Source organism: Haliotis rubra, unplaced genomic scaffold, assembly GCF_003918875.1.
Source record: "Haliotis rubra isolate DU_JTF1 unplaced genomic scaffold, ASM391887v1 Scf482, whole genome shotgun sequence".
NCBI lineage: Eukaryota > Metazoa > Mollusca > Gastropoda > Lepetellida > Haliotidae > Haliotis > Haliotis rubra.
In genome coordinates, this window is record NW_025767171.1 from 419,145 (window position 1) to 446,405 (window position 27,261).

At 41.4% G+C, this 27,261-nt stretch overlaps 1 protein-coding gene across 1 annotated transcript in view; it reads left to right on the forward strand.

Moving 5' to 3' along the window:
* LOC124291130 (ankyrin repeat domain-containing protein 24-like) overlaps window positions 1-27,261 on the forward strand; it is a 93,300-nt gene that overhangs the window by 58,678 nt on the left and 7,361 nt on the right. Inside the window, 11 exon segments of the mRNA XM_046728036.1 lie at window positions 2,352-2,456; window positions 3,515-3,603; window positions 4,144-4,239; window positions 4,776-4,892; window positions 11,350-11,469; window positions 12,921-12,956; window positions 13,132-13,293; window positions 15,436-15,517; window positions 16,873-16,985; window positions 25,174-25,284; window positions 26,140-26,952. Coding sequence (XP_046583992.1) covers window positions 2,352-2,456; window positions 3,515-3,603; window positions 4,144-4,239; window positions 4,776-4,892; window positions 11,350-11,469; window positions 12,921-12,956; window positions 13,132-13,293; window positions 15,436-15,517; window positions 16,873-16,985; window positions 25,174-25,284; window positions 26,140-26,952 — 1,844 coding nt within the window.

Consider the following 27,261-nt stretch of genomic DNA (forward strand, 5'->3'; position numbering starts at 1 on the left):
TATATTGATTGCATTATCATTGTCTCTGTGATCACCCACAGATATCGGTGAAACATTTAAGTGTATGGTTACCTGAGGTGTGAATAGTAAGCAGTGGCCCTGATGACGTCACTCCTGACAGTTGAGCTGTGTGTCAATACACCATGGCAGTCAGGAGAAGGCACAAAATGCTAAAATAGTACAAGTTTAGGGTGTGTAAGAAAGTAATTATGTGTAGGTCAAATTACTTCACTCATTTCTCTGAAATATCACATGGAGGACCCGGGTTTGATTCCCCACATGGGTACAATGTGTGAAGCCCATTTCTGGTGTCCCCGCAGTGATATTGCTGTAATATTGCTAAAAGTGGCGTAAACCAAACTCACTCACTCACTCACTTAGTTTATCGTACAAAACATAAGATAAAAGGTATCTGAGAGACACTTGTGTAGTAATCTCTTTGTCAGTAATATCAGTGTTCAGTCATGATAATGTTTTGTAAAAGATGAGTATCAAAGAGTGATATGATTGTTACAGTGGCGAGATGATGAATCCTTGTTTGCCTGTGTTTGCCCTTCTAACCTTCGGTGCAGACAGGCAACTGTCCACGATAATGACATTCACACATCCAGATGGAATTAAAACAAAGCAGGTCAAGATGTTTCCTTTTGAAATTCAGCTGTTCCCCCCATGTCACCCCAACCCCGGCCTGTGTGTCTATTGTTATGCATTATTCACCCTGAGTCCTGTATGATCCCTCTGGCTGGAGAGCCATGACTCAGAAGCAGCAGCGATGGGGTCGGGAGACAACAGGTCAAAACTGTCATACAATATGACATGTGACAGTTATTATGGCTGAAACAATGAGTTGCCTCAAATACAGACTATGAGACAAATGCATCCGTTGTACAGCTGAATCTACAATACATTTGTCAGTCTTATATTTCTTCAGTTTCTCTCTCACTAGCTTGTCAGTGATGAGTGATAGGAAACTTATAAAATTTCAAGAAATTGTAGCTTTACTGCCTCTGAAAATGAAGAGGTTCTGTATTCTTTGCTCCTGCATCTTAAAACATGATTATGACCCAAAAAATCTTTGTCCAAGCAATGAGTTAATGGCATATTATGCTCTTGATTATAAAGTGAGAAACTATGAAGATGACAACAAGAGTTCCTCCTGTTGTGTTATCATTAGTTAAGATCTCCTGTATTTGGCACATGTTCTAGGCTGTTTTCACCAATGCATTGCTCAAAGATATTTAAGGCTGTTAACAGAGTATGCCATTATCTCTTCCATGAGTTCTTCATGGCATCATTTAACTAAAGTTTGTGGCACCCTGACCCTTAGACTTGCACAAGTCTCTAAGGTAATTATGAATAGTTTACTTGTAAATGATAATTTTAGAGAAATATATATATCCGTCCCACAGACTGGGGTCCTGTACTGTCCGCTTATCGAGACTTGCCTCTTTAAAGGATAGAATTACTATACATCCATGGACTAAGCCTTCAGTACAGCCTTGGTACAGCGGCCCCAGACTCGCTCTCTTCCTGTGAACTTTGATAGGGAAGCATAAACCCATTACACACACTTGACATGTTTGTTTTGACATTGCCACCTGTACTGGTACCAAAGTGGTCATAAGAGGAAGTTTACTGGTAATGATATGTCAGAAAAAGCCTTTAGCATCCAATGTTTGTTGTTGAAGGTCATCAACAGGATTCAGTGTTCAGACTTACTTACTTGGTTGAAGCATCTCGTCATATCCCAGTTGCATAGATCAATCATGGTGTCAGTCACTGGATTGTCTGGTCTACACCTGGAACGTTACTAGTGCAGGATTAATAAGCAAACAATTAGGATATTTACAATCTTACACATGGTCAGCTTTTTGGTTGCTTTCTGGCAACTCTGGACAGATAACTGCCCCTAACCTACAGACTAAATGGTCATATGTCTTGGAATGGTGTGATGATTCCACTATTGTATAACAGCATGTCCAGGGGCACGTGGGTGTGCGTGTGTGTGCACATGTGTGTGCGCATGTGGGCTTGTGGGTGTGTATTGGGAAAGAAGAAGAATATTGGGTGATGCGCAACACACACACACACACACAAATTTTCCCAAGGAGCCTTTCCCCCCAACCTTTGGACTTCATGATTTATGTGCAAACACAACACCCCACCTCCCCACCCCCTCTCCAAAATCCTGGATCCACCCCTGATGTTCATTATGTTTTTGAAATGTGAAGTGTTGGTATTAGTCTTGGTATTATAGAGGCTGTGTGTTATGTGATCATTCTGTGTTGGATTTGCAGCCAACTTTCTGGACAATCAGGTTCGGTATAACGTGATCACTGAATGTGTTTCAGGAAACAATGCATTAGCGTATGCTCTCAACAGTGGCCATAATGACATGAAAGAAGTATTTGCACGTGCCCCAACCCGAGCATCATGGGATGTACATGCAAACAATGGTGAGTTGGGGAACACTGTGATGTTGAATACAAATATTTTGTGTTTGATACACAGTAGAATTACCATTAGGTGTACAGCTTCTTTTTCCCAGATGACCATAGCAGATACTTGTATTGTGCAGAGTTGTGTCCATTGACTTGTGAGTTTGAATCTTGACAATACTCAGATTATTATCCTTGATTTAACATGTGGCTGAAATATTGATGTCAGGTGCATTAGTGTATGATATTTTTCAAAGCTTATAAATCTCTGTATGTTCAGGCAACTAGCAGAGATAGTTTATGACTTCATTCATGGCCATTTACCATGGAATGGATTCCTTTCAATGATTTATCTTCAATGTTTTCATGTTTTTATCCCCCGCCGCACGTTTAGCGCGAAGCGAGGGATATAGTAATAGGCTCCGTCCGTACGTACGAATTGGAATATCTTAAGAACCGTTCTCTAGATTCTTTTCATATTTGGTACCTAGGTTCATCACAGTATAAGAAAGGTCCAAGTCAGGTTTGGTGACCTTGACCTTCATTTCAAGGTCACAAGGGGACTGTAACATTTTACCCGCATGTTAAGCTATCTCAAGAACCGTTAACTGGATTTTCTTCATATTCAATACAAAGCTTTATCTAGGGAAGGCGCAGGGCCCAGTCGATTTTGGTGACCTTCACTTAATTTTCAAGGTCACAGAGACACTTTGAAGATTTGAGCATGTTAACCTGAATTGTCAGCAAGATATTTAAAGAAAGGTTCACTGGATTTTCTTCAAGGACTTTCAAGACTTCCCTTTATTGTTTTTCAAAAAGCAATTTCTTTAGTTTTTGCATATTTCATACACTATGACATTCATGTCAAGGTCGAAGTCAGTCTTGAAAATATGTGTGTGTTTGAACACCTCAAGAGCAAGATATCAAGAGAGGTTGACTGGTCATGTTTTTGTTTATAAGTTTGATTTGATAATTTGCGGCGGGGGATTATGTCACCTTAGTGACAATGCTTGTTGAACTTTGGTATTGTGTTCCATCGTTTAAGACACAGTGTAGATTGTGTTGTGGTGTTGCAGCTACCTCCTCCCATGAACCTCCAGGAAATGCTGCAACAAGTCCTGTTCCAGAACCAGAACCGGAACCTACACCAGTGGCTCCTCATCAGGTACATTCATTAGATTCTCAAGTCCATAGATGAGGTGATGTTGTTAAAGTGTTCACTCATCACGTAAGTAGTTCTACAGACGGGACGGGCGGTAGCCTAGTGGTTACAACATTCGCTCAGCAACCAAAAACCCTGGTTTCATTACCCACGTGGGTTCAATGTGTGAAGCCCATTTCTGGTGTCCGCAGAATATTGGAATATTGCTAAAAGTAGGGTATAACTAAACTCACTCAGTCGCTGATAAATGTGGCCGTTTTTCTGACCAGTCTCTGAATATGATAGGGTTAACTGATGATCCATGTGGGTTTTACTTCCCACAGACCTCATACGTCAGTGAGTTTATGATTCACATAATACTAAAGGACTTCAGGGACCTGTGCTGTTGCAAGACTCTGAGATGGAGTGTTTCTGTCATGTACGTCATAGACGAGTAGCATCTTGAGGAAAATTAGAAAAGAAAGATTGTCTTGATTCTGATCTGAACATATGAGATTGATAAAGTTCCTTCATTTTATTGATGTGTTCCTCTGTGTATTGTAGATTGACATTGTTGGTGACTTTGACGCCAGCGAGTCCCCTGCTGCCTCTCGAAGAGAAGTTCAAACAGACTATGAGACAGACGATGAAGGAATAAAGGTATGGAGTCAGTGTGTGTTGTTAGAAACAAAACTGTATCATGAAGGCAGTAATCTTGCCTGGTCAAGTCAGACCTGTCATTTCAAGAATGAGCAATGTGCCCTGTCATCACAATATATAATAAATGGTTAAGGATCAGGAATATTTTGGGTGGATATTTTATTAAATAAAGTGCAAACATACATCCCTGGAAATATTAATAAGCCTTACCTTTTTTTTTCAGTATATAATCAGCCATGTCATACATTTTAAAGTACCAAATGTATTATGGATCAGCCATAAGCCATTTGGCAAATGTTTAACTGGAAGTGCTTGTTTTGAGAGGCAAGGCAGTGCACCTGACAGCATCAAGGAAAATAGCCAGATACTGGTGAGGTCAACTGTCATGATTTGGTGAAGACAGTGTGGTTCTGGTGGGAAGGTTTGAGGTTTGATTGAGATCTGCCTGTTTATGTTAAGGATCCATTGGGGAGCGGTGGGCTAGCCTAGCGGTTAAAGTGTTGGCTCATCATAAACTCTCTCTCTCTCTCTCTCAGGATCAATTGAGGAAGACCCAATCAGAATCATGGGATGCACGCGGGCTGCCTGGTGAGCAAGACTCAATGACTGACTTGAAGCAAATGGCTGATCAGAAGACACTTCTGGCTTTCAAGGTCAGTTTAACAGTTTTTGTGGGAATGACTTGGCAGTTCCTTGTCGCCAATGGTAGCATGCAAACCATACCCAGCATTAAACAGTGAACTGAATCACTGATGTCAAAGCTTATACTGTGATATACTATGTGTCTCTTTGGAGGTCCTGAACAACTACCAAATGAAGATACGTCAGGTGAACTTTCAGTCTGTTAATTTTAAGGCTACAAGTTCTCAGTACATGTGATTCAGATGCAGTATGCAGATAAGCTTGTGTAGGATGCAGTATGCTCTGAATGAAACAAATGCACTGCAGAATACCGTTGACTCCTTACATTCAGAATCTGGCAGTTCTGAATGTAAGCTTGTAGTACTGTGCTGTAAAATCCTTGTGGAAGTTATTTATTACTAGTCATTTCTGGGCCTGATGGCAGCTATACTGAGAAAGAGTGTGCCATCAATGGTATATTTGTGGTCTATGTGTTTTTTTTGTGGATGGGATTGAAATTTCTGCTGAAATGATGTAAACAAATAAAGCCAAACTGTTTTCAATGACACATATCTGATGGACTGAGGAACAAGAGTTTGGTAAAGGATCATCTGACATGAAATTCTATTGGGGTGTTTTCAGACCTTGTTACAGGGACATTTATAATTGTAATAAAAGGTCTGATTTTTATGACAGTGAGTGAGTGGGTATGGATTTAGTCTGCTTTTACCATCATTTCATCCATATCATGGGCATCACACATTGTACCCATGTACCCCTTTAATAACATTGGTATGTCAATGTGGATGGTAGCATATATTTTGTGATTAGGTCTACTGTAGGAGAGTAGCAACAAGTTGAATTTGCCGAAATGGGAAGAAACCCCAACAGATACATCTAGGTCTTCAAACACCCCTCAGACACCCCTCACCCTGTTGAGTTTCTTGGTCAGTGTGCTTTCAGTCAGGAATGAGAACAGATGGTGGGGACTGTTGGTTAATTTGGCTTGAAATCATTGAACCCCCAATGTGGGCTACAGTGTGCCTGTAGCAACCAATGCATGTCGTAAGCAGCAACTATGTTGGCATCAGACTGGTCACCGACTTGGTTGATGCATGTCAGTGTGTTCCAAATGTATTGATGTTGTGAAGTCATTGACTGGGCTGTCGGATCAAGACTTGATTATTAGCAATCATATAGCTGCAATATTGCTGAGCACAATATGAAAAACAAATAAATTTGTCTGCCCTGAAGTCAATATTTTCCCAAAATACATCTGTTTATTAGTAAAAACTATTTTGTGTCAATATAATTTGATAAGAATTTAAACAATTTTATTTTAATAGTTTCATGAATTGCTTATGCTGCTAAAGTTACTGTATAATCATGCATGGAACCTGTCCTTGGCTTTCAGAATGAGGTAGTAGAATGTCTACGTAGTAAGTCTGTACCCTCTGTGTTGCATCCTCTCTTGTCCAGGGAACAATATCTCCATTCTGTCATACGTACCCCGGACCTATTTCAACAAAACCCATCTCCATCTTTCCTACTGCTAACGTATCACAGAAATATGCCTGCTGGTGGCAATTTGATTGGATGGCTGTGCTATGGAAAAGCTATAGAATTGAATTGATTCAAAGTGTTTATCAGAATGGAGATACAATACACTTGATAATGGAGGATGTATGTTAATTGTTCCACCAGTATGCAGTTATATACCTTGTTGTACCATGTCTCTGTTTGTACCATCTGAAACTGATGAATACTGGTTTGTTCCCTGTACCCTGTCCCAGTTTGTTTCATCCATGTTGTACCGTCCATGTTGTACAGTTATCTCCCTTTATCAACCTTCGGGTCAAGAGTTAACTGGGCTAAGGGTCAAGACACTGCAAACTTTTATTACCTCATGTTCATGTTACAAAAAAGCACATATGTCGTCAATGAAATAAATAGATTGGTAAGTAAAGAGGTTGTGGATTGAGGACGAAGCATGAAGTATGTGGGGTATTTTGGTTGGTTGAGGAGCATTTTGGGAATTTTTCAAATATTCATCCAAATGTAATCCAGAAGTTTTTTTCATTTGATACAAAATCATCCAGTGAATACAGTGTATCCCCATTGGGATTTACAGTTAGATCAGCCCCAGGAGCCTATGCTTGATATACAGTTAGATCAGCACCAGGAGCCTATGCTTGATATACAGTTAGATCAGCCCCAGGAGCCTATGCTTGATATACAGTTAGATCAGCCTATGCTTGATATACATAGATCAGCCCCAGGAGCCTATGCTTGATATACAGTTAGATCAGCCCCAGGAGCCTATGCTTGATATACAGTTAGATCAGCCCCAGGAGCCTATGCTTGATTTACAGTTAGATCAGCCCCAGGAGCCTATGCTTGATTTACAGTTAGATCAGCCCCAGGAGCCTATGCTTGATTTACAGTTAGATCAGCCCCAGGAGCCTATGCTTGATTTACAGTTAGATCAGCCCCAGGAGCCTATGCTTGATTTATACAGTTAGATCAGCCCCAGGAGCCTATGCTTGATTTACAGTTAGATCAGCCCCAGGAGCCTATGCTTGATTTACAGTTAGATCAGCCCCAGGAGCCTATCCTTGATATACAGTTAGATCAGCCCCAGGAGCCTATGCTTGATATACAGTTAGATCAGCCCCAGGAGCCTATGCTTGATTTACAGTTAGATCAGCCCCAGGAGCCTATGCTTGATATACAGTTAGATCAGCCCCAGGAGCCTATGCTTGATTTACAGTTAGATCAGCCCCAGGAGCCTATGCTTGATATACAGTTAGATCAGCCCCAGGAGCCTATGCTTGATATACAGTTAGATCAGCCCCAGGAGCCTATGCTTGATTTACAGTTAGATCAGCCCCAGGAGCCTATGCTTGATTTACAGTTAGATCAGCCCCAGGAGCCTATGCTTGATTTACAGTTAGATCAGCCCCAGGAGCCTATGCTTGATTTACAGTTAGATCAGCCCCAGGAGCCTATGCTTGATATACAGTTAGATCAGCTTGATATACTCAGCCCCAGGAGCCTATGCTTGATTTACAGTTAGATCAGCCCCAGGAGCCTATGCTTGATTTACAGTTAGATCAGCCCCAGGAGCCTATGCTTGATATACAGTTAGATCAGCCCCAGGAGCCTATGCTTGATATACAGTTAGATCAGCCCCAGGAGCCTATGCTTGATTTACAGTTAGATCAGCCCCAGGAGCCTATGCTTAATTTACAGTTAGATCAGCCCCAAGAGCCTATGCTTGATATACAGTAAGATCAGCCCCAGGAGCCTATGCTTGATTTACAGTTAGATCAGCCCCAGGAGCCTATGCTTGATTTACAGTTAGTTCAGCCCCAGGAGCCTATGCTTGATTTACAGTTAGATCAGCCCCAGGAGGCTATGCTTGTTTTCATATCAATCACTTGATTGACTGGATCAAGCATGTTTATTAGTTACAGAGTGGCATTGTGTAGTGGGAATATCACTGAGTGTGCTGGGAAATTCTGCTACTCTCAGCAATAGTCAAGCTGCAGGAGAGCAGTCTGTAAATAGATGTTAAGATAAGACCGTCGAGTGATGGAGATTGTAAGCATCAATCCATGGAACTAGGATATTATGACATGCAAACAAGCCGGACCTCTTCATCCATTTAGTGGTTTCCTACCATGCTTACAACAATCAAGGTCTGATAGTTTTACCCACGTTTGTTTGCTATAGCAACAGCATTACTGATAATCTGACCCTCAGTCTTGAGAACCTTTGCCCCAGTATTCCATGCACTTTGTCACACTAACATTGTGATTGTAAGTTACCTTTGAAAAAATGTTATGTTTAGTATTTTCAAAATGAAATTGTTGATCTATCACAAATATGATTTGACTGGAGGCACTGCCCATTTCCTATTTTGTGAAACAGTACAGGTAAAATTTCTGCTGTTTTCTTTCGAAGTTACCATACTTAATTTTCAACAAACACCTAACATTGGAAGTTTGTGCATGTACTAACACTTCCCTTTATACAGCTATTAAACTCATTTATCTGTAATATTTTACTATTTATCAAACAGACAAAACATCTTTATCATGTTTATGTGTATGTTGTACATAAGTACATTGATTTGTTATAAAATGTATGAATAGAATTCAGAAAAGACCATTATTAAGTGGAATTATGGATAAATGAACAGTCTCTAAATATTGTAAAGGTACCAAAGTGTTTTTAAATTTAAGAACCCATCTTGTAAAACTCAAAGAAAATAAAACAACTACCCTAGTGTTCAAGAAACATTGATAAATGGTTTTCAGAATCCTGATATTACACACAAAAATTGGATGTTTACTTTATGTAGATCTCTTGACAATTGACATTTTTGTTCTAAGCGATGATCATGGTGAGGAAAGTAAAATGGGCTGACCTTATCAAGAAAGATCTTAAACAATTTCCAAAGAGAAGTGATATTTGTTTATTAATGTAAATTTCCAGAACCCCGGCTGGCTGCGACATGATAGCCCCATGTCAAACACAGAGGAGGAAATCTCCAGTTGATTCCCTTCAGTAAATCCTGCTGTTATAGACCCACTGTTGTTGAAAGAACATGTCATGCAGGGTGTTCACATGTATATCTACATCCATCAAACAGCCTGGCAGGCATCCACGACAGTTTAACATTAATTAGCAGGGGGCTAATTAATCTAATCAAATGAACATGATATATAAGCAGATTATAGTGTCAGGCTACATTTCCGGATATTGCACAGGATGTCATGCTGTGAGGCATATGAAATATAGTTTTCCTGTAATTGTCACGGAAGAAGGCCGCCAGATAATGCTGTATGGAATGTTTATTCCATGCTGGCAATGATGACAGAAAGATCTGTATTTTTATCAGCTTGAAAATATTGTTTTGATGATATTGTATATTTGTATTTTGGATGATAAACATTTTTAAAATTGAATAAATATCATATACTCTTAAGAGATGTAGAACTCTGTAATAGAGAAGACAGAAGGAGACTGGTGGGTTATGTGCCTACATATACGAGTGTGTGGAACCATGACCAATGTCATGAGATATGCTGGGAAATCTGTGAAGACAATTACAGAGTAGCAAGAATTACTGGTTTGATCTTATCATAATCATGTTTTTGTTTGAGACATGAATTTTACACACAAAAAAGAACAAACACATATCAATGTCCAAAATCAACACAAGTAGCATTGCTTCATGCAGTCTCCCACATGTAACAAAATAATCATTACCTTGTGATAGGATGTTGAGGTTGAAAGTTATGTATAGTAGTTTATGAAATGAGTGTATGTATGGTTCAACTGTATTGAGTTTTCCAACACCATCTTATACATATACTACTCACAAGAATTCAAGGAGCAGATAAGCTCTTTCACATGACTATTTTTTATTTGTCGTGTGATAGATTAATGGTAGTCATATGAAAATAATTGTGTGTTCTTGAGTTGTATATTTGGTTTGATTTTGTACATGTTCTCACCTGCACGTGGTGCTGCATTTAAAGGGTTTTGCACGTTATAATGTTATTGGACCACAAGTTGCACCTTCAGTAACCTGACGAGTGAATGTTGTATATGCCATGCTCTCAATATTACAGCTACATTATGTTTGTTGGTATTGATTACCATGCTGACTGGAGGGTTGTTTAAGTGAATTGAGAGCTCATTGAGTCATTGAGACAGCTGGTGATCCCATTGGCGCTACACCATAATTCCAGCATTCATGATCTAAGTATTACATTGTTTAACCTTTATTGTTACCTTGTGCAGGTTGTTGCTCAACATGTCAGTCACTGGATTGTCTGGTCCAGGCATGATTATTTATAGATTGGCACCATATAGCTGGAATATTGCTGAATGTGGCATTTGACAACAATTAAACAGAAGCTACTTATGACAAATGTTTCATGGTATGAGAGTATGACTTGCACCAGCAAACATCAAAACCTCATCTTGTATATATTAGTAGTTTTATAGTGTTGAAGACCTGAGTCTATGAAGTCCAGACTTTGTTCAAGTATCAAGTGATGTCTTCCTTAAGACTGACCTAACATGCAAATAAGTGTATGAATAACTTTATACTTTTGATTTTCAATGAAGCTAAAGATCTATGTGCAAATAATATCTTCATTCTTCTTGGCGAAGGGTCTTGGTGTATTCATAGCTTCTATCTCACTACCTTTAAGGACATGTTGGGCCATGTGACTTGAGCCACTTCATTACCATGTCCAGAGTTGTGTCCCTTGGTCAGGCCAGGACCATCAGATCATGGTTTGAATCCCTGATTGTCCATGATCATGATCCTTGGACAGGTGTAACCCATCACATAAAATTATAACCTTTGACTGGGTCAAGTATCACTGAAATAACTGATGTTAAATGATAATATTTAAGTACTTTTGCATCATAGTTGCTCAGCTAACCAAGGTCAATGTTTCTTTTCAGGAACTGGAAGAGGAGCATGAGCAGTTGAATGAAGACTACCACAACCTCACAGTTGAGAACAGGAAGCTGTATGACAAGATGGATGCACTTAAAAGCAGGATGGCTGCCATGGCACAGCAGGTAACAATCACAGCATCAACTTGTGTTAAGTCTGAATTTCATCTAATTTCGACATTACTGATATGTTTCACTATTTGCCTATGTCCTGTAGTATATATGATATGAGTGTGTGATCATGTATGTAATTGTAAGCCTGCTGAATGCCATTCACTGTTGTCCAGGGTTTGGAGGGGTTGTCTACCTAGTCAAATTGGGTTTTTCTTAACATAAATCAGGGACGTTCTTGTTGAGAAGGAACAGGGTCACAGAAGTTTTTCCACATTTTCTCCGTGTGATGAATGTCTGAGACTTTTGTGTTGTTGGTCCTGGGCTTCACTTCATGCTGTGATGTTGTTGGTCCTGGGCTTCACTTCGTGCTGTGATGTTGTTGGTCCTGGGCTTCACTTCGTGCTGTGATGTTGTTGGTCCTGGGCTTCACTTCGTGCTGTGATGTTGTTGGTCCTGGGCTTCACTTCGTGCTGTGATGTTGTTGGTCCTGGGCTTCACCGTGCTGTGATGTTGTTGGTCCTGGGCTTCACCTTGCTGTGATGTTGTTGGTCCTGGGCTTCACTTCGTGCTGTGATGTTGTTGGTCCTGGGCTTCACTTCGTGCTGTGATGTTGTTGGTTCTGGGCTTCACTTCGTGCTGTGATGTTGTTGGTCCTGGGCTTCACTTCGTGCTGTGATGTTGTTGGTCCTCGCTTCACTTCGTGCTGTGATGATGTTGGTCCTGGGCTTCACTTCGTGCTGTGATGTTGTTGGTCCTGGGCTTCACTTTGTGCTGTGATGTTGTTGGTCCTGGGCTTCACTTCGTGCTGTGATGTTGTTGGTCCTGGGCTTCACTTCGTGATGTTGCCACATGGCTGCTAAAAGAGATGTGAAACAAAGCCATTTATTGATGCTTTGCCTCTCCTATGACCAAGGTGTTGGTTAAATCAGCATTGATGGTCTTCACATTTGGAGTCTGTTATTGTATGTCTACGTCTTCTGTATACATTGAGTCCTAAAATCACTGTCAGAATGCAATCATACCTTTGTGAATTCAAACCTGAAAACCTTTGGATACAGCTCATTTTGCTTATGTGGGAGCTGTGGCAAGGTATTCCCTGATGTTCTCGGCAGATATTAGACTCAGATCTAGTCTCAGAAATTTCTCCATTATAGATATATTCAAGATATAATAAAAATAGCCCAGAGACTTTCTTCATTTTCCTGAAACTGTGGAGTCTGAACTTGCCACATATTATAGAATTTCATGGACTGCATGGGGTATATTTGTTTAAAGGTCTGTATGACAGACAAGGCAGACATCTGAATGTGTATTTAAACATATCAGTTCTGACTCTTTATCAGTGTCTTCCTGTCCACTTAATGACATCAGTTTCTTCGCCATGCTTTTACCATACATGAGTAAGAAGCTCATGTGAGAAGTATTATTATTACTTTAACCTATACATAAGTGTTTTTTGACAGGGGCAGATGGAAATTCCCCAGGAAATTGAAGATGAGGTGAGATTGTTTATAGTTTATTTCATACACTTTCAACACATCCTGATCCATCCTAATTTCATATTCAGATCTATGCATCTTGTAAATGAAATCTTTGTCATATCTGTTCGGTTTCCTTTGGTCTTCATTTATACTCTTTATATGTCATTATAGTGGAGTATTTTGTGGCTTTCAGCTGAACAACTTAAAAAATATTCTCCGCAAAGAACAAGAAAAGAACCAAGAACTTGTTGACCAGAACCAGAATCTAACACTCCACAACCAGAGTCTGTCTGAAGAAAACCAGGTCCTGTCTGTACAGAACAAGACGTTGTCCGACCATAATGTCAGCAGAGAGGTGAGCACCGGTCATTTATAGTAACAGCCTTAAAGACATGGTACAGAGATTTACTGCATGTTCATCATGATGCGTGTGAAGCCCATTTCTGATGTCCCCCCACCGTGATACTGCTGGAATATTGCTAAAATCGGCGTAAAACTAAACTCATTCACTCACTCACTCATCATGATGCTCATGATTACAGTGTTAATTTATTGTATCTCACTTACTGCATTTCTGCTAACTGCTGTCAATGCAGGATGGAAACAAAATTTTGTTCCCAGCCTCATAAGCGGGAATATTGCCGAGTGCGGTGTAAAACAAAAATCACTCACTCACTCACTCCCAGCCTCATAAAACCTCACCTAAACACAACCCATTCAAACTGGACCCTTGCACAAGCATACGCGATGTGTGAGGCAGCCCTGGAAAATTGGGATCTCATGGTCAAAATGGCTGCTGAGTATGAAACTCAATCTATGACCAACAGAAGACCAACTTCCTACTGTTACCTGAGAGTAATATTAGATCTGTGGGGATTCTAAGCTAGAGCAGGTCCCTCGGTACTCTGTTTGAGGCCAACTGAAGGCTAACTTCTGTTGTTACCAAGAGTAACATGGGATTTGTGGGGATTCTGTGTAGGTCTCTATAGCTAGTGCCAGTGTTTGAGAACCAACCGTTCTAAGGATCATTCACTCTTAGATGTGGAACTTTGTTCATGCTACAGCCATTGGGTTGCCTGGTGTGTACTTACACAGGCATTTTGGTTTTGCGGGGTGGTGGGGTAGCCTAGTGGTTAAAGCATTTTCCCGTCACGCCGGGATATTGCTGGAATATTGCTAAAAGCAGCTTAAAACTAAACTCACTTGCATAAAACACTTACTCACTCACTCATACAGTGAATCTGTTTACAGAAACTATCTTAGGTATCCATTATATACTAAGAGCGGTGTAAAAGCATACTCACTCACTCACTCACTCATCCATGGACCTGAGGTCTCCTTAATGATAAAATACCTTCCTTTCAATTGCTTCTTGTTATGAAATATCTGTCTTGGTAAATCCTCATTCACTCAGTCACTCACTCACTCACTCACTCAAAGCATTGGTCAGTGCCTTCACTGTGAACAAACTGACTGCATCAGATTTCATACACACTGCTCGGGTATGGTCCTATTCACCAAATCGACAGCATAATTGCATTAAGACTAATTGCCTTCTTCCTTCCTACATGGACACTCTGTGTACATTCACTATCAGTATATGTGTCTCCTTGTAAGATGTATCTGTTCAGAGTATTTGTTTTGCTGGTTAAAAAAACAGAAAACTTTGAGAGAAAGATATTCACGAAAGTAATCAAGATCCAGGAAATAGATCTGAGTTTCTGTTAGCAACAAATGAGCATAAACACTAAGTGTATCGCACAGTCTATCAGTCGTTGTCTTGTGTTCTGCCCAGATTTTGATTGAGGATAAAGCGTGAGGTTTGTACTCCCACAGGGGAACAAGCACTTTGTTACATACCACTGTTACATGCATAATGTCTGTGATCTTACTCTCTTAAGATGGGCTGTTGCCAAGATATTTGTGCCTTCCTTGGATATGTCAAATTAACCGATTGTCAGGTCATTGTGAGATCAGCTTGACCTCATGTCAGGAGAGAGTCAGTGAAAGCTATTGTTATGTTTAATTTTGTTAGCGGTTATATGTAGTGGTTATATGTGGTTTGAATGTTATTTTCAATTTCAGATATGTATTTTTGGCTGTTTTTAGCATAGATGAATGACCTAGTTCCAATTATCTTTTTGTGTTGGTTTGTCATAGAACTTAGATCAGCTTCACCATTTACACACCCAGATCATTATGTCCATTCTTGGGGAAGTATAGAAAGTTATAGTTTTGCCCTTTCTGATTTGTAATGGCAGGTTGGGTCAATGGCTATTTTTCTCTCCCTCCTTTTCAAGATATCTAGCATTCAAAGTTAGTCATTAGTTGTTGAGTCAGTGAATGTCTCGTGTCTTCTACATTCATGTTTATTGCACCAGGAGACAGCATCATGTAGTGCTTCAAACTGTTTGTGAAGCAGAACTTGGAGTGTTGAGACAGAAGTCATGTGACATATGCAGCATCGTTGTAAACTGTCTAGTTTTTGTCTTTTCAGAGTGAGTCCAGTACAAGGGAGGGTGAGTCCGTCCCAGGAGATAGCTGGGGGGACAGTGATGAAGAACCGTTTGACTCTCCAAGTGAGTGTGTTAGTAAGTCCTAGGGAGGGTGAGTCCGTCCCAGGAGATAGCTGGGGGGGACAGTGATGGAGAATCGTTTGACTCTCCGAGTGAGTGTGTTAGTAAGTCCTAGTGAGGGTGAATCTGTCCCAGGAGATAGGGGGGTGGGTTGGGGGACAGTGATGAAGAATCGTTTGACTCTCCAAGTGAGTGTGTGAGTAAGTCCTAGGGAGTGTGAGTCCGTCCCAGGAGATAGCTGGGGGGACAGTGATGAAGAACCGTTTGACTCTCCAAGTGAGTGTGTGAGTAAGTCCTAGTGAGGGTGAGTCCGTCCCAGGAAGTAGCAGGAGATAGCTGGGGGGACAGTGATGAAGAATCGTTTGACTCTCCAAGTGAGTATGTTAGTAAGTCCTAGGGAGTGTGAGTCCGTCCCAGGAGATAGCTGGGGGGACAGTGTGATGAAGAACCGTTTGACTCTCCAAGTGAGTGTGTTAGTAAGTCCTAGTGAGGGTTAGTCCGTCCCAGGAGATAGCTGGGGGGACTGATGAAGAAACGTTTGACTCTCCAAGTGAGTGTGTTAGTAAGTCCTAGGGAGTGTGAGTCTGTCACAGGAGATAGCTGGGGACAGTGATGAAGAATCGCTTGAAGAATAGCTAGGGGGGGGGACGATTTGACTCTCAAGTGAGTGTGTTAGTAAGTCCTAGTGAGGGTGAGTCCGTCCCAGGAGATAGCTGGGGGGACAGTGATGAAGAATCGTTTGACTCTACAAATGAGTGTGTTAGTAAGTCCTAGTGAGGGTGAGTCCGTCCCAGGAGATAGCTGGGGGGACAGTGATGAAGAATCGTTTGACTCTCCAAGTGAGTGTGTTAGTAAGTCCTAGTGAGGGTGAGTCCGTCCCAGGAGATAGCTGGGGGGACAGTGATGAAGAATCGTTTGACTCTACAAATGAGCGTGTGAGTAAGTCCTAGTGAGGGTGAGTCCGTCCCAGGAGATAGCTGGGGGGACAGTGATGAAGAATCGTTTGACTCTACAAATGAGTGTGTGAGTAAGTCCTAGTGAGGGTGAGTCCGTCCCAGGAGATAGCTTGGGGGACAGTGATGAAGAATCTTTTGACTCTCCAAGTGAGTGTGTTAGTAGTAACAAGAAATTATACAGAACATGACCAATATATATATTTATTCTTGTCAACATTAATCAAATTTCAGAGGAAAGGGCATTGACATATGTATGTTGGGAAATTGTGGCAGATTTTATACTGGAGAATTTGAATGTGTAAATTTGCTGTGTTTGAAGCCTGGTGTGTCAATGTAGAGAAAAAAATACTTAGCGGTAATTTAATCTTGAACCATAATTCTTATATATGTTATCAATTCTAGCCCGCAGACGACGTAGTCGATCTTCTCCAGATGACAAGCAGATGTTGGCTTTGCTTCGCTCCCAGATTCTGACGCTAACACAGGAAAATGACCAACTCAAGGACAAAATGCAGGTGAGAGATCAAGATCTCAATACTGTTAATAGACAATTGAGTATGTATGTGGAGATTTTTAGTTTAGTCTATTAAAGGTCAAGGTCTCAATATCTGTATCATGGGCCTTGGGCCCCCTTACGAAATAAACACATCAGATTAAAGGTCAAGGTCTCATTGCTGTCTTTGGTCCATTCAGTACATGTATAGATGTCACTCTTGGAAAGGTCACGGTCTCAATACACTCATTGGTGTACTCAATACTGCTGGAGATTATCTCATTACTCTGTGAAGGTCAAGGTCTCACTGCTGTCATTGGTGCTTGCAGCTCATATCAATTATATATACAATTTTCTCCCAAAACCTTCTTCATTGTAGATACAAAAAAAACATTGGCACTTCTGACAGCACAAGTAATGTTTTTCTCTTTCTTAGGCATTCAGAAATTGAGGCGTAAACATTCCCTCTGGATTATGGTTGCCTTATTCTGTGGTTTCCACAGACACATACAGAATGAAGTGAAAATTTTAACACTAAGTCATAGCTATCCCTTGTGGTATGCCCTTCCAACTGACAGAGTTACCTCCCCTGACCTAGATGTCACTGTATAGTAGTTTGAAAATCCTCACAAATTTTCTGTATGGTATACACTGTACACGTGTATAGAGTGGAGTGAAAATTGACTTCTATCAGCTTGTTTTTCAACACTGATCCATCCCTATATAGGTTAGTGTTGTCGACATTAGTCCTTTGGACATCGTATTTTATATTATTTTACGTTTGTACTTGATATATATTTTCCCGCCCTTTTTCCTTTGTCTAACTTAAGCTATGGCTAAGAATAAGTGCGTGCAATGTCAGAAGTTCATGTCGGATTAGACCCCCATTCTCTCTGCATTTCTTGTTTTACTGGTAATCTTTGTACCTTGCAAGATCGCTGCCTTCTGTGTTCAGAATTATCAGAGGTTGAGTGGTTAAGTATGGATTCGGCAAGGTCTCAGACTAAGAAACGTAAGAGCTCCCCGTCGTCGGAGGCTAGCAAAGTAAAATCCGCTTCGGGGGTCCCCGCCATCTTCACAGAATCCAAATCTAGATCTAAATCGGATGCATCTCATTTGGACATTTCTGCTATCTCGGATTTATTTGCATCGTTTAAATCAGAGTTGCAAGCCTCAGTTAGTCAGTCCATGTATGATATGGAAATGAGGAATGAGACCAAGATGAATGCATTACAAAAACTGTTTCATGATGGCATTATGTACGGCAAGGCGACCGGTGGTCGCACTGACTGGGTTGGCGATGGCAAGAGCCGGGGCAAGAGTCAGTTTCTGTGAAACTCGGGGTGCTCTACCTGGGAAAGCCGGGTATCACCTTACGACCGGATCAGAAGGCCGTTCCCCACAGGGGGAGAAGCCAGGGACGGGGTCAACCTGGCTGACCCCAGGCAGGCTTTAATTGCGCTCCAGGCAAAACAAGCCGTGTCCCTTGTCCCTGGGAGTAAGGCGGTCATGCTTGATCCCAGTCACTCAAAACCTGCTACCTTATCCCACGCGGGGAATGTGCTGCAGTCTTATCCCAGCGGGACTGACTCCATGCCCTCGGCTTGCGTCTCCCACCTTGGGTTTAATCAACGAGCCACGGCTGCCACGGGGGTTAGCGGTATCCAGGACCAGCAGTCCAGTAGCCACGTGCCAAGCGGGTTTTCCACGGGAGCCATGGATAATTTTGACACTGATAAGCCACCGATTTTACCGCTTGTACCGGACCTCTCGGATTCGGAAGCTACTTCTATTTATTCTCTCTCTCAACCAGAATTCGTTATGAAGGAGGGATTATTGACAGTCCAGCCTATGGATACTTCGGCAGAAGATTTTGTTCCTGGATGGTCTCTTAGGGAAAAGGTTGTATTAATCCATGGACTTTATCCTAGCACGGTCCCGCCACAGCCTGAGGAGCCGGAACGGGGAGTTACCAGTGGAGCTGGGATCGTCAGGATGTCTGCCGCCGGAAAGGGTTCCAAAGCTATCTCTTCCTCATTCATCGGCACTTAAGTCGGCGTTGGATTCTTACAATTTGAACCTCTCCAAGGCGACTTCACTTAATGCATTACCCAAGATTATTCAAAAGAGGCCCACTCGTATAGGATCGTCCCAGTCAACCGTACCGGCTACGGGAGACACGGGCTTCACGGCTGTCCACCAGCTGCCGTCTCCCGTAGCCACGGGTAGTCCGGCGGATCGGTGGCATGGCATGGCATAACGGGATATATCTCGGCTCAGGTTGCTTATACCCATGGCACAAGCCGCATGCGGTCCTGCCGTCAGTCCCGGGGGTTCAACCGCTTGCGTTTGACCCTACTATTAGTAAGTCCGCTTGGCAGGCAATCGTTTATTTCCGCATGGTGCGGTCGGAGTCGCAGGCCGAACGTGACCGGGTGCCATCCACGGAATCGTCGGCCATAGTAACTCGTATGACGCCGGCAAGAGCCATAGTTTAGGCAGCTGAGGTACTCTTTAGTTTATACGTGGGAAGTCGAATATCAACCACAGAGTGAGCTAGTTAAGTTTTCCGTTTCACTCGGCAATATTCCATCTTTTGGCGGCGGTCTGTAATTAATCGAGTCTGGACCAGACAATCAAGTGTTCTACAACATGAGCATCGATCTACACAATTGGGATACGATGACTTATTGTGCTAACCAAGTCAGCGAGCCTGACCACCTGTTTCTATTAGTCGCCCTTTATGTTAAGTAGAGGGACCTCCCGAGACATCTCTTCCCCATTCAAGCGATCCTTCGTAGCCTAGTGGATAAACCGCCATGTTAGAGAGCAAATGGTTGCAGGTTCGAAACCAGTTATCACTATATGTTGGAAGTTTTCAATAATGTGATATTTTATCACTTGTGAAACGGCATTTGAAATTCTCACTTCTCAACTCTCGGTAGATATCTACCTTCAGCGGGATAGATATAAGGGTGCCAGCAGTGGAGCAATCAACATTGATGTCTTGATGGAAGTTCCAAAATGACGTTTACTCCCAAAACATATCCATGACTCCTTCGCATATATCACTTGAGAGTCATTATGACTCCTAATTTTTTATGCCTACGACAAACTCTGAGCTAGGTAGTTGTCGATCTTGTCTTCACTCGACAATCTGTTCCACTTGGCGTGGTAAACAATGATATACACTTTCGTCATCTGGGCCTATTACTTCGTCTACTATTTCGTTTTTTTGTTGTTTTTTTCTCATCCGTTCCATGGGAATCTACCTACGGCAACGGTTTCCAAACAACCCGGTACAGTTGTTTAAGGTACTCTGTATCTCATACAAGAGTCTTAATGGCATGGCACCAAATATCTATCATATAAGTGAATGGCTAACCCGCTTCCACCACCCAGACAACTACGATCTGGAAGCAATTCTTATTTAACACTCCTTCTTACAGACTGCCTGGGCCTGTTATTGAGAATGCTCTTTCAGTGATTGCGCGCCATCACTGTGGAATAGACTGTTCCACGCTATAAACTGTTTCCATGTTTTATTGCGTTCAGATCACATCTTTCAACGCATCTCTTTCATTGTACTATTAACTCAAACCTCACTTGTAGCGCTGGTTTTCGCACTGGTTTTCGCGATATATAACTTTTCAGTAATATTATCATTATTACTGCTAACACCACGGCTATATTCGAGGCCACGGTTCAAAATCAATCCGCTGTCCCACGAGGCAACAGCAGTTCAGGTAACAAGAGTCGGACCAGGTGACGACCAGGTGAATGGATCAGATAAGGAGATGACACGTGCATTTTCTTGCCAGAATGCACTGTCAGCTGAGCGCTCAACGGGAGGCACGGGCGATATACCGTTAGGTTGGAAACATGACTGATATCCAGTCACTGAATACAGGCAACTGAGTTTATTCAAATTGCCTCGATATAACCAAGCAGGGTACCTGGGTACCTGGTGGGATAATTCATGTGGCTATTCAATTTTCTCGCGCCTCTTGGCAGCATGGGTTTTCAGGGGTAATAAAAGGTAACATGTCAACACCTTGGGCATGTGCCTTGTACCTGGAAAAGGCGTGTTATAGGGCACATTTATTGTTCTAACAAGTGCCTTTTATCCCTCTGCTTTCTGACGGATCTTGCAAGGTGTATTCCGTCGTTAGTTTAATTTTTCATCACCCTCATCTCCCTAAACACGCTAATGGCATCTTCCGTTTGGTCTACCAACTTCTGCCATGCTTGCGACCATGTGTTACGCTGGGCCCCATCTCGCTTATCGCAATATACGCAAGGTGGCGCAAGTTCGCGAGCGCAAAGGGAGCCGGAAACCAGCTTGGGAACCAGCTTAGACCTTGTGTAAGCTAAAATATAACGAATTATTTCATTGGCTGATAAATAGTATTTACTGCGGACTGAATGACGCTGATTGGCCGAAATCGCTAATACATTGTATGGGACGCCGTAACATCGTGTTGTTAGGTTCTCAGAGTGTTACGGGGACATGAGTTTAATCATGGGTTTAATCAACGGCTCATTGAATTGTAATATCTTTTTCTATGAAGGTACGTTCTTTGAAAAATATGACGCGCCATTGGAGATGCGCTGTAAGCGTTTTATGCACCATGTGGGAAATTATTCCGTGATTTCGTGTCTGCCTTCACTGTACAAAGTGGCTGGACTATTCAGTCACGATATTTCAAATATGAAGGTTTAGCATCCTTGGCTAGGGGTATGGATAGACAAGCCCATGTCAACCTTGATAGGATGGGGTTGTTTTTCCTCGCCAGTGCTTCAAATTGATAGGGATTTCTCACACCTATCCTCGAAATTATCCAAAAATTTCGTTCATATGTACGTCACGTTACTCCTTGTCCTAGGGAGTTTTAGGTTTTCGACCGTGCATACTAGATCGATATCTTTTTCATACGGCAGTTGTCTTGTCTTGGGAATCGGGTAGCTTCCTCACCCAGGGTTTGAGGATTATATGGCAATGCATCAAGATTCCATGGTGGTCATGTCAGCCCACGGAGGATGCTTGCCCACTCCTCTTTGGATGTCGTTTTTCAGGCAGTTTTCCGATGCCAATCACACTCGAGTGATTTTGTTAGACCATTCGGCAGCTATAGTACCATTTCACCTCTTGACAGGAGATACGAATCTTCCAGAACAATCCAATGAGGAAATTGTTTCAACAATTTCTGGATATTTTTCATTGTTATGATATCGCTCCTACAATTTTTTATGTTGAGGGGAATTCAGATTCAGGGCTATCTCAACGATTCTTAGCGGTTTTCTACTTTTTTCTCAGTGACGTTAAGACACTGAAACACAGTACTATGGTGGACTACAGATCAGCAATCGCTTCTGTTTGAGATATACAAGGACTAGCAGTGGTTCTCTAGTCCTACAATCTTCCCTAAGTTGGCTTTATGTCTAATTCTGTAGTCTCTCCAGAAGTCTTCCAAACCTATGTAGGAAATTCATTGTCATTTCTTCTCCATAAAAGGTGGGTTTTCTACTTGTCAATGCTACAGCTTCCAGTTCCAGGATACCAAAATTTTTGGCGGCACAACACCTTTCCTCTGCCTAGTACCTATTAAAGGAGGGGTGGGGGTGTGTGTGTGTGTGTGTGTGTGTGTTTGTGTGTGTGATTAGTATCAGGGATTGGATCATGTGTCAAGCATGTTACACCTGGATTATACGATGATGGAGAGAAGATATAGAGACAGAAGTATTTATCAGGTAGATCACAGTTACGATTATCCCTATTATAGATACTAACCGAACTCAGGTGGTGGTTGAGTATTGAAAGGGAGTAGACTCTAATTATTACGGAATTAATCTTAAGGTTTTGGGGAATCAACCGGAAGTGACGTCATAGACCGGAAGTGACGTCATAGACCGGAAGTGACGTCATAGACCGGAAGTGACGTCATAGACGGGAAGTGTCGCCATAGACGGGAAGTGTCGCCACAGACCGGAAGTGACGTCATAGACCGGAAGTAACACCATAGACCGGATATTGACCAGAAGTGACGTCATAAATGGAAAGTGACGTCATGAGATGACTGAATTCGGGGGAAGTTGTCAATTGGAAATTATCAATATTAATTCATCTTAAGAGTAGTATAATTCGATTGATAATTAGAGACTACTCAATATTTGGACAGAAGTCCGGTGGACAATGATCCAATATTATATTTAACCAGTGAATTATTTACTACTAAGTCATAGTTATCCTTAGAGGATTATGATCATGGAGAATAACTCACTAGTGGTATGGTATGCTTCAGGACTATTCTTCTAGGGATAGCCCTCCATCCGTATGTGGGATTCAGGCAACCATAATCCAGAGGGAATGTTTACGCCTCAATTAGGAACAATTACATTTATTGTTAGTAATTGTTAGTAAACTTACCTCTGGATTATGGGGTATAGGTCCCGCCCTTCCTCCCCACCTTTCCTCTAGAAGATAAGTGTTTTGTAAACTGTATTCATAAAATTTGTGAGGATTTTCAAACTACTATACAGTGACATCTAGGTCAGGGGGAGGTAACTCTGTCAGTTGGAAGGGCATACCACAAGGGATAGCTATGACTTAGTGTTAAAAATTTTCACTTCATTCTGTATGTGTCTGTGGAAACCACAGAATAAGGCAACCATAATCCAGAGGTTAGTTTACTAACAATTACTAACAATAAATGTAATTGTTCCTTTTGGACACACATAGAATAACTTACCTACTGTTTTTGTGAAAACTTGCAAGTTTAAGGATTGTTATGTTGTCTTGTCTTTTGAAGAATGTGTTCATACAAAAAGTGTTTGTCTGTAAACAGAGTGTCTGAGGATTATGAACAATGCTGAAAGTGTTTTGTTTCTACAAAATGAAAACTTAAATTTATATGTTTTACTCTATACATATTCTTCTTTTCAGGGAGGATAATTTAGATGTATGAGGTATCCATTGTTTGATTTGATGTTCAGTAGAGCATGTAGTTTCACTGAGCCATTACTTCCTAGCATGACCAGACTGCAGGATATCGGCATGTTCCTATCCTTCTTCATCCTGAGTAATAGTCCTATAACATGAGGCTGTGGGTTTGTTAGAACTCTGTGATCATAGGTTTGAATCCCGTTTCACCCAGAATAGGATCATGCCATATCAGTACTCTACCCATGCTAGTGGATTCCTCTGAAGTGGTAAAGGCTGTTAGACCAGCATCAGTTTGGGCTTTTCAAGCCAACATTTCATGCTATAACTGGAGAACTGTTCAAAATGGTGGAACATCACTCATTCATGTAATCAACCATGACACAAAGATATTTTCACTTTACGTCACAGTTTTGTTGAATGATGTAGAAAGGTATTGTCACAAAATAATGTTTTGTGGGCATTTCAGATCTATTTATTTTTGCATGAGAACGCATGCACTTGAACGCAAGTTTGCAAATGTTCTTTTGACCACTTTGTTCTGTGTAATCATTGATAGTGAAATGTCTGCACAGGAAACAGAATCATGTTAAGCTTATAACTGTGTTAAGGTACTGATATTTATGTCAATATGGAATGCATGATGTAGAAAGTGACACAAAATGCTTGTGGTAGTTTGTTTAATAAATCTGCAAGTTCTTCACTAATTTTACTTCAATCTCATATGGATATTATTATCAATATTTGCTGTGGAGATTCACTGAGTCAGTCTTCAGAACCCCGCTAGCTGGAATATTGCTGAGTGTGGCATTAAACAACAAACAAATAATTAAGTATTCATCAAACTGGCATTTACTTTCAGAGAGCTAGATTTGATCCTGTGATTGGCTGATATGATTTAAAGTTACTTCTTGATTGGCTCATCTCATTTTGATTTACCATTTGATTGGTTAATAGTTTGCATACCTTTTCAACAGTTTAAATTATAACATAACTACATGCACAGAATTTAGTGAAAGGGAGATAACTGTTACGAGGCAGTGTTAGAAATGAGGGTTGTCTCGTGGACTTTGAGGTTTTAGACTTTTATTTTAATCTAGTAATGACTTAAATCTTCATATTTCAATTATGAGGGCCTTGATTTTAGTCTGTAAGTCCAGCCACTGATCCAGGAGTAGAGTTGAGTGTCCGTGTGTCTGATTCCTCCTTCCTGTGTCTTTGTAGAGTCTCCCCAATGGGTACAGAGAACCTTCCCCCGTACTTGTTCCAGACGAAGTCGGAGCCAGGCGAAATGAAGCAGGACCAGCAGATCAATGAGCTTCAGCAAGCTGTGCTCCAATTGGAGGCAGAGAAGGCAGACATGCAGAAAGAGATTCTAACTGTAAGAACTTGTATCATATTGTAGTTTGTGTTTGGGTCCAGGTTTGAGGTCCAGTTTTATGTCACTTTGATGTTGTTTAATGCTCCACTCAGCAATATTCCAGCTTACTGACGTTGGTCTGTAAATAAATGAGTCTAGATAAGAGACTTTGACTGACATCATGAGCATTGATCGACACAACTGTGAACAATATAATGGTCAGACATGCATCAGCCCTGGTGATCACCCGATCCAACAGCCAACACCCATGGCAAGCACAAGTTGCTGAAAACCTGTTCTAGCCTGGATCTTCCTGGGCTTGTTGTGAACTCGACATACAGAGTTATTGAAATCTGAAGAAACCCTTATTGATGAAGGTGTTCTATTGGTTGATCAGTGAAGGGACATTGATCATTGTTGACTTTTATCACTGCCAGGCTGTCACAGTTTAACTGGATTTTGATGATTGAAGCATTTTACAACGTTCACCCTCGGAAATGTTTGGTGGAAATCATCACTTAAAAGATAAAGTTGGGTCAACAGCTGTCCTAGCTTGATCATGTTGGCAGTCTGAGTTTTCGACACACATTTACCTGATATATTGTGACAAAACTGATATTATAGTAGAGACATCAAGCTCTTTCACTGTTCCAGTCATGTCTAAATCTTCACGTGATATAAGTATCGAGCGGAGGTTAATCAAGCAGCAGAGTTCCTTCCAATATAACCTGAATGGCAAAATATCGTGAAAAGTAGGAAGTTGCTGATGTATTTCTTTTCTTTAAAAGTATAAAAGATATGAAAGAATGGTAAAGAGGATTGAAACTACACTCAAACTGAACTGATCATTTGTCATGTCTCTTCCCTCTTGTCCAGTTCAAGGAGAAGTCCGAGTTTCAACTTCTGAACGGGGCCATTAATCAGGAGGAGCTGATTGTGGAGAACAAACGACTCAGTCAGGAACTTGAAGACTTGAAGAAGGGAGAGGAAGTGAAGCTGGAGCCAGAGTTGGAGCTAAAGGTGGAGCCACATCTGGAATCACAGAGTGAAGCTAGGATTCAGGGTGATCAAAATGGTGACAGTCCTCAGCCCAAGGAAAAAGAAGATGGTCAAATTGAAGAAAAGGAAAGGTCCTCAGTGAAAGAAGAAGATCATTCTAGGATAGAGTTTCTAGAGAACCAGAATGTACAGCTTCAGGATCAGTGTGCAGTGTTGACTGATGAGTTGGAGAAACTTCGGGAGACATTTGATGCAATATTAAAAGCTGGGGATGATCTCCAGTCAGACTTTGACCAGCTTCAGACTGACAAGGAGCAGCTGCAGATAGAGTTTGAAAGGGTTCTTCAGGAGAAAGATGAACTTGTGAAGGAGAACGAGTTTCTGTTGTCTGATGGTAATGCCCTTCATGAGGACCTCAAGAAGCTGGTGCATGAGCTGGAGAAGATGCAGGAGAAGTACAAGAAGGTTGTAAAGGAGAATGAGGACTTAGAGAGGAAGACTTGTGCAATTAATTTATCAGGGAAGGTTGGGGAGTTTACCAAGTTGCTGGAAGAAAGAGATAAGTTGGTGGTGAAGAATGAAGAGCTGGAGGCGACGTCGTCACGGTTACAGCATGACCAGGAGATCCTGCTGGAGGAGGTTCAGAGTATGCAGGAGCAGATCAAGATCATGGAGACAGAGAGAGATCAGGTATGGAAACATCCTCAGTCAGAGATTTGGTGACACATTTCTCATTGTTTTGTACACCTACATATTTATTTGTATATTTTGACACATTAATGACTAATTTGTACATTTATTTCTGTATCTACCATCCGACATCCTTTCAGTATTTCAATGAATGTTGACCCCAGTGGGGATGCTAGGGCGCAATATGTTTTGCTTTGATCATTGCCAATGCTTATGTATGTGCACCACTTGTTGCTTCCAAACCAATTCTTGACTTCATATAGGTGTAGCTGGAATATTTCTGACTTTACTTCTTTATATTGTCAACAT